Genomic DNA, 15,705 nt, shown 5'->3' with positions numbered 1-15,705 from the left:
AAGGCCAGCGAGCAGCGAGAGCCCTGTCAGGCAGCATCCGTGCACAGTCACTGTTGTTCGTTGCGGGCAGTTTTTTGTCCTGTTGTGCAAACAAACAGCTTATGAGTTGGTCTTCATACATTCAGCCCATCATTTTGCAACATTTGATACGTGACATCCTTGTTTGGTGTCTGAGAAGGTGGACACAGCAAGAAGGGACTGGACTCCATGTCTTGGGAGAGTCTCCCTTTCTGCAGGCAGGGACTGCAAGACAGCAAATACTTAGCCAGCAGTAAGTTAGCTGCATTCCCTCCCAGTTCCTGACTCTTGCAGTGCAGCGTGGTTTTGTTTACCTGAAGCAGAACCGTCATCTGCTTCAATAACTGATTTTATGTAACGTTTTCACCATCGCTGACTGTACTCTTGGACTCGGGGTACAGGGTTTCAGAAAGCTGAGCAGTGATGAGTCACTTGGGGCTGTGAATTTGGGGAATGACTTGTTGGAAATGACGTGTTAAATAGTAACATTGATTTACTGAATCAAATCATAGCTATTTTCAGCCCAGCCCCCAAGGGATGGGAGGTAAAGGACATACTGGACTGTCTCCTGCTCCCCACATTCCACTCTCCCTTTCCTTTGCTTCCTCTGTAGCCCAGGGTTTCTTCCCCTTTTGCACAGATTTGGAATTTAAATTCAGAGCTCCCCCGTATGTCAGCATTGCAGAACCCACATGAATCCAGCAGTGTAGCTTTAGGCTGGCTTTTTCTTAGGTAGGCTTTTTTCCTCCTTGCACTGGGCCCAGTTCCATATTTCACCACCACGTAGTCAAATTCACGTGAACAAGCTCCCCTGAAGCTTTTTCCCCAGTGTTGCCTTGCAAGCAGAGCTGCAACCCATCTTCGGTGGTCTGACAAGTCCCCTCAGGGCAGGGGCCAGCCCTGATGTTTTGCTGTTCTTGAAAAGCTGCTCTTATTTACCGAATTCTTGTAACCAGACCTTTCCTTGCAGCAAAGCGCGATAGCAAGGGAGCAACGTACGTTGCATGTGCTCATGATGACTTACGGAAGAAGCAGGTGTCATACACAAAGTGGCTGCCACTGACTTCTTTTGTTGCTGCTTTTCCCTCCTGCATGGAAGTTCACGGAGATATTTTACCCCACTAGTGCTGTGTCTTGCCAGAAATGGCCTAGGAACAGATTTTTCTCTGGGTTGATTAGTGCTGCTTTTTATCACCAGCCTAATTTCTCTGCTGCTGCTGGTCTGTTCTAAACCTTAGCAGGGACAGGCTGTTTCTGAGCAAGTGGTAGTGTGTAGTATCAATGTGAGAGGACAGGCAGGTGCAGTAAAGCGCTTTGAATAAATAACAAAATGAAACAGAAAAAATTTGCAGTGTCCGTACAACAGTACTGCTCTCTGCGTTGTTGGAATTTGCAATAACTTGATGGAAATCAGTGGAATTATTCTGGATTAATATTAATTTAACTGAAACAAAATTTGTATGCTGATGAAACATTCAAAAGTGAATGCCAAATTTCAAAAGGCATTTCGTACTTACCTGGTGGGATTTCAGGTGTACCTAAAGGAGATTAGCTGCTAGCAGCCAAGATCTACATGTCTGTGTAGGCTCCTGACTCCTATTGAAGCACCAAAACACCCTGTGAGATCTGTTGGAAGTTGGGTGGAAAACACCTTTGTAAATCTTGGCCTGATTCCCACTGCAGTTGAAAAAAATACCCTTTGATAATTATGCAGGTAGCTTGCTGAACTGCAGTGAGCGCAACTAGGTCATGATATACTGCAAAGCAGGACTGTCTTCAGGCTGTTGAGGGCTAAAGCATACAGATTATAGCGTTACAAGTAGCAGCTGTCTCTGAAGCTGTAGAAAATAAACTGTATGTGATATTTGGAAACTAATGTTGGGTCTCCTATGCTTAAAGTGCTTGTTTTCATTCACAGATGATATAATTCCATCTGAGAGCAGCTCTTTGTCGGACACAACTACCTATGACGATGGTATGTTGCTTATCCTTTTCTTCCTATGAAGTGTTGCCTGTTTGGAGACATTCCTTTGACTTAATGTCCTTTAGCCTACTATTTTGGTGGCTTTTGATGACAAATGACTTCATAGCGGAGGAAAGAGCTTAATCAGGAATGTCTTAGCTCGTAATGGGTTAGTTACTGAAAGATTTTGCTCTGTGAACTGATCCAAGTTGTCTTTAGAGAAGGTGTTTTGTTTTAACCTGACCAACCTGCGAACTGAGGGCTTTGAATTTCAAACAAATACTTCATCCCTAGGACCTGGCCAGAGGCGCATGAGCAGCAGGAGTAGTTACAAGCTGGGAGGATTGGCCCAGCCCTTCTGTCCTCACAGCTACTATAAAACTTACAGAAAAGTGGAATAGTCACAGATACTAACGATCTGTTTTCATTTATCTGTTGCCTAGTGAGCTTGCATCTTGCATGGGTATGGTGTTTGCTCAGCTTACTCATTTCACGCACACACCCACAGACACACACGTTCACGCCCTGTTCCACAAGGTGGAAAGGACTTGGCTTGCCTCTCCCTTAACCTAGATAATCATCATTTGGGGACAAACATTATCTAAATTATTACTCACTTTTCAGTTAGGGCCTGATTCTGATCTCACTTTGTCCCAGTTTTAGACTTGTACAACCCATCTGGAGCTTTAAGTTGGAGTTACACCTGGTTCCTGCTTGTACAAGTAGAAGTAGAGCTGGGGCTCTGGCTTGTGAACGTGTTCTCTGTGATGCTCATCCTGCATTTATATGTATTGGCTGGATTTTCCTGTTGGCTCTGATGGGACCTGGGTTGTGCCCTAAGCGAAGTGAGAACAAGGATCAAATCAGCGTCTTCCCAATTGCCTTCAGCCAAATGTGTCTGTCAGTTGTCTTTGCTCATTCGGTCGCTTTTGAAGTCAGTCCCTTTTAGGTTGTATTTCAAAACTAATTCTTAAAATGTCATTTTCAAGTAAAGAGCTGGAAGGTGAGGGAGAGGAACTGGCCGTTGCAGAGGCTGAGCTTGCCCGCTTGGCTCTGTGAAGGATCGTGCTGCTAACAGGTGTTTTCCCAGCGAAGTTCCACTTTGTGATCTGGCACAGCCCCAAGCTGTGTGTAATCTCCGTAGGAGTCGGTGCTGCTGGGATCTGTACGAGCCCCCGCAATGTCCTGTCCATGTGGAGGAGAGCTTGGTGCAGGCAGGAGAGCCTTTCTAGATTCACAGCTTCTGTCTTTGTCTCTGTCGTGCAAAGTGTTTCTGCTAAGGGGCCACAGATTTGCATATAGGGCAAAAGTAACAAGGATTTTTCTAACAAAATACATATTCCTTTCCAACAGTCAGTGAGTCGTTTCCTCTGCCAGCACAGAGACCAAGCTCTGCGCAGCTTTCTCCAAGGCTTCCTCCACCAAAGTCCCTTGGGGTGGAGAGAATTCATCTCAGAAAGTCATCCATAAACGAGCAGCTCTTGGAATCCAGACACTCCAGGTAGGGCACATCTCGCTGCCGCTGTGCTCCCACCTTGCTGCCATGAGCTCTGTCTTGCCCCTGCCAAGACTCCCGTTACTATGGGCACTCCAGCAGAGCCTGCTGCCTCCACACTCCTGCGATTACAGGGTTTGGTGATGGGAGCTCAATTTCCTGTTTAGTAACAGAAGTGTATGTAAGTGTGTATAAGTAGTTGCCACAGTCTCTGAAATTGGAGGGTAGTGTAGCCTTTGTGAAGATGTTCAAGACGGGTCAGAATTTTAATAGCAAGAGCTGTATTTAAGGAATTGCTCGTGCCTACCAGTACTGTCACCCTTTGTCTCCGTTTCTGTGGTTTGTTTTCAGTATTGAAACTACAACTTGTGGTTTTCCTGATGACTGTGCTTAATGGCTTCAGATAACACCAAACCATACCCATCCCTCCTAATGGTATTTTCAGCAGGTACATTGTCAAAGCGTACAGAATTCATGTAAGTCCTGATGGGCGATTCTCCCTGTAAGAGCAGAGTTACTGGGATTCAACCAGCTACCATCATTAGTGCCAGCTGCAGTAACTGGCTGAGGTTCCTGTATGTATCCATGGGATTTGGGCACTTTCTGAGCCAGAAGAACAGTTCCATGGGGCATATCAATAGCCGTAGCTCTGCTGATGGTTGTGTGATCTTGTTATATGGGTCTGATCTGGTGCTAGTTGTTCCCAGTGTAAGGATTCCCACTGATCTTGATATTTCTTGTACTGTGTCAGGCTGTTGAAGGCATGCTTAAAAATGTTCTAAAGTTTTGGGCAGTGTCATGTCTTTGTGTTTTTCTCATCTGTCCCTCAAGATAAACAGAACACTGCTCCACGTGAAGTTCAGAAGTTGAATTACAGCCATATGTAACCATTTAGCTGTGATGTGCTTAATTTTAAAACCCGATTCCTTTGCTTCTCTGATACCTGCTGTTTCTTCTGCTTCATACTTCTGTCCTTCGGCAGCAGCTTTTCCTACTGGTCATTCTGTGAGGACCTCCCTTGAACCACAAGAAGGGGCCGAATTTTTCTTCCTGTTTAACAATTCTGTTCTTTATACAGGGAAGCACATCCAGTTATGCCCTTACCTGTTTTTTCTGCCCTTCGTTTTGTTGCTTCAAGACTTAGGGTGCACATATTCTGTGTGCTATGACTTTGCATCGTGTTTAACTGAACTGGGATTGTTTTCTTGATTACAGGGACCCGCTTTCGACTCACAGCAGTCCTTACCGAACCCTGGACCGGCCGCCCCAGCCTCCTGGGGGGAGAAGCATGCCTACGACCCCCGTGCTCACACGCAATGCCTACAGTAGCAGCCACTTACAGTAAGGGGACTTCAAGTGTGATATCCATCTTAGGCAGCAGAAGAATAAAAGCAAATGGTGTGAAGAGGGCAAAGGGTCCATTGCCACACAGCTTTCCCTACAGCAGGGTCAGGCTCTCAAAATGTCTTTTCTGGATATTGGAGGCACAAGGTTAATATTGGCCACCATCTTCAGGCACAGTCCTGCACCAGCTTTGTGGCATGAGAGTGAGGGTGTTTATATGAGCAGAAACCTGGTCTGGACAAACAGCAGCCACACACAAATGGGTGTCTGCAAAATCAGGAGTGAGATGGAAGCTGGCACAGAAATATTGCCTATCTGATCATGAAAGACCTATAGGAGAATGGTCATTTCCGGATAGGCACCTATAGGGAGTTTTAACAAGTAATACTTGTTCAAAAAGTTTCTGTAAAATACTTCTAAGATAGCCAGAATTTATTTTACATTTCCTTGTAGCCTCATTTTCTAACAAAGTGAGGCTTATGAAATTGTGTTGTCCGTCAGTGGTCTCTCCACAAAAACTTGTTCATGACCTGACAGATGTCTGTTGTGGATTACATTCCTGCAAGCCTCCTGAAAAAGTAAGGGGCCAGATAGAGGAGAGGGATGCCAATTAGTGCCCTTACTATGGGAAGAGACCTGCAACATGAGCCCACCTGTATTATTAGACAGCTGAGAATCCATGCTGGGGAAGGAGAGATGCTATAAATCTTACAGTGTTACCAAGAGCTCATGTTTTATTTGGCCGGGGTAATGCAATCTTGAGAGACAGAGCCACAGGAAACCTATCTTCCTATGTTCTGCTCCTAGCTCAGTTACTTGTTTAGACTTGACTTAAAAACTGAGAGCATCCTCCTGTAAATGATTACAAAATGTGAGTTTGTGAGCTTTGCTGCATGTATCCCTGTCGCAGATTAACCTTGCTTACCATGATAGATTTTTTTTTAATAAGAGATCTCCTACTGTTGCAGCAAATCTAAAATTCAGCCAAGCTGAATTTCTTGCAATGCAGATACCTTGTGTGGAAGGAAAAGACTGGGTTTGTGTTGTGCTTTGGTTGGGGAGGCAGCATGCCTGACTTGCCCACCTGTGCTCTCTCCCACTCTGTGTGTACGTTTGCCTGTGACTGCCTTTAACCAACTGACATCTGTGTTGTTTCAGGCCAGATGTTTCCCCGCACCATTGCCGGCAGCGCAGTGGAAGTCTGGAATCCCAGACCCACCTGCTGTCCGAGACTCCTGCTGAAAAGGCAGCCTTCTCCCTCTCAAAGTCCCAGCGAAGCAGCAGCACAGAGATCCTCGATGATGGATCATCCTACACTAGCCAGTCAAGTGCAGAATATTACTGCGTGACACCTACTCCCAATCCATATTATACTACTCAGACACTCGACAACAGGACCAGGGGGCGAAGACGGTCAAAGAAACAAAACATTTCTGCTGCAAATTCAGGAAGTATGCCAAATCTTGCCCAGAAGGATGTTCGCAATGGTGTCTACCACAAAAGTCAGGAGCAGCCTTCCTCTAGTTACTACATTTCTGGATATTCCCAATACACCGAATCTGACATTTATTACAATGGAGGATATGTTTATGAGAGTGATACGGAGGGACAGTACAGTGTCAATCCTTCCTATCGCTCATCAGCACATTACGGATATGACCGTTACAGGGAATTCAGGTCTTACCATGAGGATGAAGTGGACCGAGTACCGCATAACCCATACGCAACCCTAAGGCTTCCAAGGAAGCAAGTTGCTAAAACGGAGCATATAACCAAAAACATTCACAAGGCCTTAGTAGCAGAGCATCTCCGTGGTTGGTACCAACGTGCCTCCAGTCAAAAGGAGCAGGGTCATAGCCTGCAGGCAGGCTTTGAGTCTGACAGAGGATCTCAAAGGAGTTTGGGCTTTGCTGGTCTGCAGGTGCCGTGCTCTCCTAGCAGTCGGGTGTCGTCTTTCTCTTCAGGTAATGTCTGATTTCTTCTGTGCTGAGTGTTTTTGTAAGTCCCTGCTATGCATCAAATTCTGCTCCCCTCCGCTGCCTCGTTGAAGTCAGCGGAGTAGAAGCAAGGCTAGAGCTCTGTCCTGAAAGGTAGATGACTAACTGAATAGGATCTTGTTCCGTGCTTGGAACAAAGACTTGCTTGTTGCCTTCTCCAGCGGGTAAGACTGCCTTTTACTCTTCGTAAGCGCAGTAGTCCAAAGAAGCACAAAGAGCCCCTTGGGTTTCAAACAGGCATGTTTACCAACTAGAAGCAATGTGCAAAACTTCATGCCATGTAAATGCAGTCGCTGTGATGGCTTCCAAAATATAGTACAGTGAGCATCACTGAATGGGTCAGAAATTCTTTTTAAAGAGATTCCTTAGCTCCAAAAATACCACCCGCACAGTGCTTTCCTCCCTACAGGGCTTGTAAATCATATTTCATGTTTGCATTGTCTGCATGTGTGTCAGGCAGAAACCCATAGAGATTGCTAATGAGAATTGTCTCATTTGTCTCAGCTGATTGAGCTGGAGGAAGTTCTAATTTGCTGTAATTTTTTTTTAATTTCAGCATCTTCTGCAAACACTGCGGGGAACTGGCGAAACCCACTCACACTGGGACTTTCAGACTATGATACGTTGTCTCATTCCTCTTATGCCAGCTGTTACGGGAATGTTTATGGCAACCTTCCTTTGCAGAGCAGGTGAGTAGAGTATGTCAAGATTTTCTGCCCTTCCTCCTGCATTTCACAGGCTGTTGAAACTTCTGAGAAAATCAGCTTGATTTCAAAGGGCCAGGATGAAGACTAATTATAAAATTGACTTTGTAAGAGCAAGTCTTCTGTGTGTGGAGTAGATCAGCTGTACCATCGCTAACTGTCCCACCGATACTGAAGGAAGGGAGAAGCAGACATAGTGAAGGATGGACTTATTTGCTGCACAGCCTTTTCCTCTGGCTGATGCTGGACCATCGAAGATCTTGCACTCCCTGTTAGCTGCGATGCTCGGAGCAGTGTTGCAGGCAGAGCACCCGCTGAGCCCAGTTCCTCTCACCCCCTGTGACAGGAGGTCTCTCCTGCACCCCATCATCAGGACACGGTCCTGTTGTGTTTCTGAAGCTGTAGTGCCTGTGCTGATAAACTTTTGGAAAAACAAGGAAAGGAAACACCTCTCTTCAACCTCATGTCTAAGTGCTGGTGTTCAAAGGTGATACCGCATTTGCCAAGCCCATCTCGCTTGGCAGAGCTTAACCTGGGGACCAGGCGGGACCGTGCTGCCGCTTGCAGAGCCGCCCTGCTCGTGGGGGCTCTCCCGAGGACTGCGGGGAGCCCAGGGTCTGCTCTGGCCTTGCAGAAAGTCCTGCAGCTCTCTTGCTGCTTCTACTTGGTGTTTTCGGTCTCTTCACCCCGCTGTCGTACGCCGGCTGTTATCAGTGAGGACAGAGACCTCCTGCCCAGGGGAATGGCTCTGCCCTCACAAATGCCATCACATTTAAGTACGCATATGCTAAGCATAGCCAGCAGTAGTAAGTACCCCACGTTTGTGCCTCCTGCTTTGTGGGTTGCAGTTTGCACTTGCTGCCAGGCTGACATGTGTGAAACTGCTGAATTTTTAATTTTGTTTGTTTTAAAATAAATGAAAGTGTAAGAAAAGATACAAAAGCTTCTGCTAGATCCTTGTTTCTACGCTAAATGCAATGGGCTTTTGTATTGCAGTGTTTTAAAAGATCTGCAGTGACAGTGTTTAAAAAGACAGTTTCTACTAATTTCCTAACTTCCTATCATTGGGCTTTGAAAACTCTGCTTATTTTGGCAGCTTAATCTAAATGGGGTTTATTAGCTATTAATTTTCCATATTTTGAATAACTTGTCTGATTGTTCATCTGTTTTATTTTCTATTCTAACGTGATTATGGTAAACGAGCAATCAGTATGCCCTACAGTCTTGATAGTTTTGAGCAGCTGAGATCCTGTGGCATACAATTTTATTAATTAAAGCATGAAAACAGGGTTTGTATTTGGATCCAAGTTACGCTGGGTGAACTCTCAATAACCAGCATTACTTCAAAGCCAGGGGAGTTGTGTGAGTTTGTGCAGCACTTGGGGCTCTGGGGAAGACCCTCGGCTCCCACTGATCCCTGATGCCGTGTCTCTTACAGAGCGTATGCAGAGACGAGCCAGCTGGGTGGCGATGATGAGAGCCGGTTGGAAGAAGACTTGCACAGCAATGAGCAGAGGTTATTCTGGCACGAGGATTCAAAGCCTGGGACGCTCGTGTAGACCGCCTGCAGCCCCGCATTCGTACCCTTGCGAGCCTTGCACAAAACGCTGCGACTCCGAGGCGGATCTCACGTGGAACTTCCAAACCGAACAAGAAAAGGAAGCAGGCTGTTTTGCTGGGAAAGATTAAATTCAGCGTTACGAGGGACTGTAGCAAAATGATAAAGTCTTACCACGAATGCCGTTTCTTTCTGAATCCAGATAGCCTACACGAGCAAGGGCAAGCCACAGTTTAATCTATGACTAGATGCAGCACTTGGTTGAAGTATTTATATTTAGCAAGCACTTTTTTGGAAGATTGGAAGGTGTTGAAGGCAAACCTCAGAGAAAAAAAAAAATGTGAAAAGGAGACTCTATGGAAAAACCAGGAATTCTAGGAGCACAATTCTGATGTCTGAAAGAAGAAGAAATGGAATTTTATTCTGCCATGGCTTATGATGACCTGGAAAGACTTTCATAAGCTTATGAAGGATAGATACTGTGTGTGTGAGTGAGGCAAAGGGTGACTTAATCAGTATTGGAACATTACTTGAAGGCTGGATTTTTTTTTTATTATGGAGGTTTGAATGAGTTTATCCATTTTTTGGGGTGTTGTTAAGAGTGTTTGTTAGCACCACAAGCAAGTTCTGGAAAGAAAAGAATTTTCTGACACAATATGTCGTGTAAAACTATAAGCGGGTGTGGATTTTGGAACCAGAAGCAGTAAACTTTGAACTCTTTTCGATGATAAAGTGTAATTAATAACCTCCCATTTAATCACCTTTCCATGGTACAACTTCACTGTGCAGAGGAGTAGGCAAATTTTCATGGTGGCTGCACAGTGACCCCTGTTCATCGGGTAACAATTACATTTTGCTCTGCCACAGTGAATCGAGGATCCGCAGTGGGGAGCTCCAGGGATCACACGGCGAACAATTTGATTGTAACGGCCAGTATTTTAAGGTGGATGCAAACACAAACAGCCAAGTGGGTGCCTTAAAATGAGGGGCATTAGGATTGTACCGCGAGTCATCTGAACTGCCAGGTGCGTTGCAGAGTCACTAAGTGACAGAACAGCATTTTCACGAAACCATTTGTGTAGGGGGAAAAAAGTGCGACTGCAGTCTTGACCTAAGAGGGATGAAACCTACCTCACGTCATCCATCTGTAGGAACAAATTGGCATGGGTTATCTTGCGTGATTTCTGATGACTCGCTTGCATACGGTAAAATCTCTCTCGTTTCTCAGCTGTACTGTGCTTCAGGATTCCATAAATGGTGCTCTTTTTTCTTTTATACAAAGGATTAGTTACTCCTTGTTCATATTGTGAATAGAAAAGTTTCTGATAAACTTTTTTGACGTTTTTTACCAATATTCCAGAGCATGTAATATATACAGAAGGACACACTTGTTAAGCTGGTACTTAGTCGTTTGTATTATTAGAGTCGCGATTTGGAATTAAACGAACAAAAACAAAATAAAAAATAACTTATTTCCTTGGTTTTGCATATTTGTATAGCCTTCTAGAAATGCGAAAGCTCTTTTTGCTTATTCTTTTACTACTTCTGAATTTTTTAGACCTATTATTTTGTATAGGTCAATAAACTAAAAAGTGTGCTACCACTTCAGCATTCCTCCTATTTCTACTTGAGTGCTTGGAAAAGTGCGGTGTGTGTTATTTCAGGGCTTTAAAGTAAGAGAGAGTAGATCACCATGGTCTGATTTCTTTTGTTCTGTGGTGGTAGGTTGGGTGCTGAGGGCCAGTGGCCTCGGCTGCCGTGCAAACCCCCCAGCCCAGGGCAGGGGAGTTGGCAACGGCCACGCTATTGCTGGAGGAAGCTTGGCCTGTGGCAGTTCAGATCCTCCCAAAACGTGTCTGTAAGTCTGAATTTGTGACGGTGCGAGGGGAGGGAGGAGTGGTGGTCAGCACTTTCCAGGGGCCTCTCTGGCAGAGCTGCCCTGCGGGAGCAGGAGCCGAGCTGGGTTCATGCAGCGTCCCCATGGGAGGGTCGTTCTCCCTGGACCTGCTGCCCAGCCTCAGCTCGGCAGGGATGCACAGACAGGGGTGGCCTTGTGTTTCTGGAAATACTTCTTGCTCATCTATCCTTGCACCTGAAAACTGCTGCAGCCATTCGCGTTTGTAGCATGGCTCAGGGTTTGTGTTGCTCATCTGCTGGGTCGTCTTTTGAGTTTGTGCCCTCTGAGACGCCCATCCTCCTGGAAGAACGCTGTGGCTTCTAGATGTACAACTGCTTTTGCACTCGGGTCACCAAGCAGTTGGGGTTATTCAGTCTCACTTTCAGAGTTACTTGTCATTTCCTACTTTTTGTGGCATCCATAAGCTTCACCACCACCACTGAATTTTACGCTTATTTCTGGGTTGCTGGTGAAAACAGGTATTAACAAGAACTTGCAGACATGCCTGCTAAAAATACCCCCATGTCATCATACTTTTCCATTTCTTCAAAGTAGTTTTTGAGGTTTGTCTGTTCGCAAGTTCTTCCTTCATTGAATCATGCTTGCTGCTGTTACAAAGCATCTGTGCTTTGAGCAGGAAGCCCAGTGCTATGAAGTCCAGTATCTCACCCAGAACTGATGGTATCGGTGCAGGCTGGTGGTTACTTATTATCAGCACTCCCAAAGCCTTTCATTTAAAAAAGGAAATTAGGTGTGTCGCAAGGTCTGTGCCCCATTTAAAGCATTGTTTGCATTCCTTCAATGCTGTAGCCACTGAGTTTTATATTGGCTTTTCCACTAGCGTTTAGGGTTTAGCTCAGCCTAACACATCTGTGTTGGCACAACGCTGGCACTCAGCCTGGCCTGCCGGCTTGCTCGGACAGGACCAAGACAATTTTGGATGATGTTTTTGATAAGATGGGAATTTGAGGTGGGTTTGAGGGGCGGGTTGAGGATGGTTTGCTATATTTGGGGTTATTTGGCATAAAACCTTTAGGGCTGGAGTTTGGAGCCTGATTGCAGCTTCCAGTAAGCAAGAGCTGAGCTGCAGAGGAGCTGGAAATCGAAGAGTGGTAGCGTGGCACGTGCAGCACTTGTAACCCCTCTTGTCGTTCTCCGCAGGCCTGGCCCTGCAAGAGTTGTGCTCTTAGAAACTTTTATGAAGGGTGGAAGTACAGAGTGAAGAAGGAGGCTCAGAAAAGGAGAGAATAAGAAGATCCAACTTCTGTTTCTCAGACGTTGCCTGGGGCAGGTAGCAAAGGGCTGGGGTTGGTCTTGGGTGGCACAGGGAAGGAGAAGGAGGGCACGATGTCCCCATGGGACCTCCTTCCCATCGCCAACAAGGGAGCTGGCGATGCTGTGCAGCTTGTGCAACTCCTGATTTTTGCCAATTGTTCCCCAGGACCCTTAACTTTGCCTTTTGCAGACCTCCAGCTTACGTTGTTGCACTGCATTTCTGGAGCGATCTTTTGATGTGCACGTACAACTGTTCACAGAGACCAGATCTGTATAATGCAGCTGAAGAGGTAATAAAGACATACTTGTAACTATTATCATATTTGTTCACAGCTGAAAAACAAATTACCTGTGCTTGGTTTGAATTCCTGCCTCATCTGTGATTTCTGCTGTTTAAGCACAGCCTTCCGCACCAGGATTCCAGAGGGCATGGAGTGACTGACCAGCAGTGTTGAAGAGAAAAGCCGCCTTGCCTCTTGTACCCCTCTGAAATCCTTCCTGCCCCTTCCAGACTGAAGAAATATTTAGAAATTCTTCTTTAGTATGTTCCAGAACAAAGCCAGGAGGCGAACAACGTGAAACACCAATGTAAAACACCCACAGACCCACAGGGTTCAGTTTTACAGTGCCCTCTTCAGAAGGTAGACATGCTGATGATGAGATGAGTGTGTGGAGGGGAAATAAAAACCCACATAAAACCGTATGTAATGGAGCATTTCTGAGTGCTTTTTAGCTGATGGATGAAGAAGAAAAAACAGTCCTTGCCAAGAATTCTTAAAAAGGCATTAGGGCACTGTGCTAAAATAAACCATGCCTGATGTTTTTAATTGCTGCCTGCTTTTTCTCTGCTGTTTTGAACAGAAATAGTCTGAGATGTGGGAGGACAAACTCCGGTGGGAGCTGCCACAAGCCCTGCGGGAGGCTGGTGTCCGACATTCCTCCGGCGCAGGGACCGGGGAGGGATGAGTCCCAGACCAGGAGCCCCCTCCCCGAGCACAGGCAGATGTTTAAAGATCACAAATCTTTAAAATTCACCCAGGTATACTTATGTGAAACTTGTTGGCCAAGGTGACTTAATACGTGATGTGCCTCTTGCAGGTTTCTACTGACTTTTCATTTATCATCTTGGACTTGTTCAGCTTAAATGTGAGCGACGTTGCAGTGATGTTTTGTCCACAGCAAGGCTGCGCGGCTCCTGGGTGGGTGAGAAGTCTCCACTGTGGCCCAGCTGGTCCCGAAATGTTTGTAGGAAACCCTATGAAGGCTGAAGGTTTGCTCCATCTCCTGGGCTTTGGGGATTAATGCAGGAGAGCTGCTTCTGCAGGCGGCTTCACTGTGCTTGCCTGGCACTTTCTGGGTAAGTTCACAGCTTTCCTAGGAAGATTTCTACTTTCTACACCATTCTTCTATCTCCTTTGTGCTTTTCTATTGTATTTAATCAATTTCTAAGGTAGAAAGCTGAGAGCTTCAGCTATAGCAGGGCCTCACACAAATACTGAAATCTATCAAGTTAAAGCAAATAGGAGCAAACTTTTAATTGTGTTTATTCTATTTAACAGCTATCAGTTTAAGTCCAATTATCTGTTTTCCATGGACTTCTTTCTTTTTTCCTAGGGATCTTGTGCCAGGGGAAAAACTCTGTGTCCTTAGGAATGTTTTATCTTTTTGGTAACAGAAACTTCCTGGGGTGGTTTTCAGATTACTTCTGTCACTTTTCACAGCTCTTTGAGACAAATACGGTGGGGGAAAAAATAATAATCTTATTTTGCAAACGTGAGAAGACATGAACAGCTCTGTGTGCTTTTTCTCATTGTGCTATGCTGGGCATCATGTCTCTCCCTGCCACATCCCCTGCTCTCGCCCTTGTTCTTCTCGTGCTGAAGGCACCAGGCTGCTGGCACCCACTGCACAGAGCGCCCCGCGTTGTTCCTCGGATCGGTCGGGGATAATCCAGCTTTCCAATCAAGTGAACATGGTATTTGTGTAGAGCAGGGGAAGGGGACCTACAGCTCTAATCTGGGGGCAGCCCACGCTTTCCAACATAATACAGCCTTCATTAGAATCAATTAGCATTTGGATTTATGTAATTTGGGTAACTCTGCATATATGGGTTTTTGCTCTTTCACCAAGTAGTGAGCAAATGGACCTTCATCCTGGCATAGATGATGTTGCCAGGGGAAGGGATGAGGTTGCGTGTGGCATCTGTTCATGTTTTCAGGTATAAACTTTGTGTGATGGATTTTGTTGTGGCTGGTATTTCCAGAAACAGTCCTTGTCCACACCGACACGTTGTTGGTACTTTGGAGACTCTGGTCTCTCTCTAAACCTGACCCCGGTGTTGGGACCTGCAGGGTGGGACCTCAGGGTTGATCCTACCCTAGGCCTGGACAGAGGAAGAAGAGGTAATTGTGTGTTTGCTGTATTGTCATCCCCCCTCATTCCCTCCTATTTTAACTTTCTCCTCCACCTGCCCCATCCTGTCACAAATTGGCCAAGTGCCCTTGTGTGCCAGGACAGCGTGTCCGCAATGCCTGGCTGATCTTTCCAAAGAAGACACTTTCTCCCATTCCCAGCGTCGCTGTGATGCCCACGCTACCAGTGGGTGAGGGTGCTGACCCTGTCTGATGCACAACCCCCTGCTTTGTCTGGCAGGACCTTCCCCTTCCCCTTATAGCTGTTAGGCACAGATTCAGGACCACATGGATCATCTCCCAGGGCAGGATTTACCATCAAAGAGAATCACCCCATGCTCTGCAGCAAGTCAAACCTGATGTGATGGTTCCTCCGTGGAAGACGGGACCGTGTGAGTTGTGATCGGTGCTGGTAGCCCGGGGGGCACGAGGACACAGATGTCAGGGCCTTCATGAAAGAGAAGCAAGACCTTTAACCAAGAAGCAGCTCCTTGTCACCCATCCAGCTTCATTTTCCGTGTTTGTCCCTCACGAAGGGAATCGCCATAAATCCCTCAGCAAGTCCTTGACTGCAGAGTGATGTTCTCTGTCTCCCAGGGCATCTCCCGCCTGTCTCAAGTGCAGCATACATGAGTCTCAATTTATATTTAATCGTTAGAGTGTCATCGAAGACCTGCAGATGGAGAAGAGTTTGCAGCCAGCCGGGGCTCAGCTGGAGTAACTCTAGAAGAAACCCTTCCACCTGTTCCTGGGCTGAGGGTTAGGGAAGGACATGCCCTGTGCGTACATAACGAAACCGCCACGTGGCCTTGTCAGCATCATTGCCCGTGGGCACGTTTTAGTGGCAGGATGATATGAGGTATGGGGCTGTGATAGGTCTGAATGCTATAAAAGAAAGATATACCCAATGTTTAACGTGAAGGGTGACGTTGTTTCCTAGAATGACTCCATTTCTTATCATACCTGATTTGGCTTGTGCTGAATTCAGCGTTTCTTATAAACGTGGAGGCGATCACTCTTTTGAAAGGTTGTGATGATGGCTG

At 46.1% G+C, this 15,705-nt stretch overlaps 1 protein-coding gene across 1 annotated transcript in view; it reads left to right on the top strand.

Annotated features, from left to right (window-relative positions):
- FRMD4B (FERM domain containing 4B) overlaps nucleotides 1-10,553 on the top strand; it is an 86,517-nt gene extending 75,964 nt beyond the window's left edge. The window contains exons 18-23 of the mRNA XM_059823202.1: nucleotides 1,937-1,993; nucleotides 3,335-3,482; nucleotides 4,692-4,817; nucleotides 5,979-6,784; nucleotides 7,374-7,506; nucleotides 8,960-10,553. Coding sequence (XP_059679185.1) covers nucleotides 1,937-1,993; nucleotides 3,335-3,482; nucleotides 4,692-4,817; nucleotides 5,979-6,784; nucleotides 7,374-7,506; nucleotides 8,960-9,080 — 1,391 coding nt within the window. The 3' untranslated portion in view covers nucleotides 9,081-10,553. The remainder of the gene's footprint in view (nucleotides 1-1,936; nucleotides 1,994-3,334; nucleotides 3,483-4,691; nucleotides 4,818-5,978; nucleotides 6,785-7,373; nucleotides 7,507-8,959) is intronic.
- Nucleotides 10,554-15,705: the final 5,152 nt, after the last annotated feature.

This window comes from Gavia stellata, chromosome 12, assembly GCF_030936135.1.
Source record: "Gavia stellata isolate bGavSte3 chromosome 12, bGavSte3.hap2, whole genome shotgun sequence".
Lineage (NCBI taxonomy): Eukaryota > Metazoa > Chordata > Aves > Gaviiformes > Gaviidae > Gavia > Gavia stellata.
The sequence above is the reverse complement of the archived record's forward strand: the minus strand, read 5'-3'. Positions and strand labels throughout refer to the sequence as shown.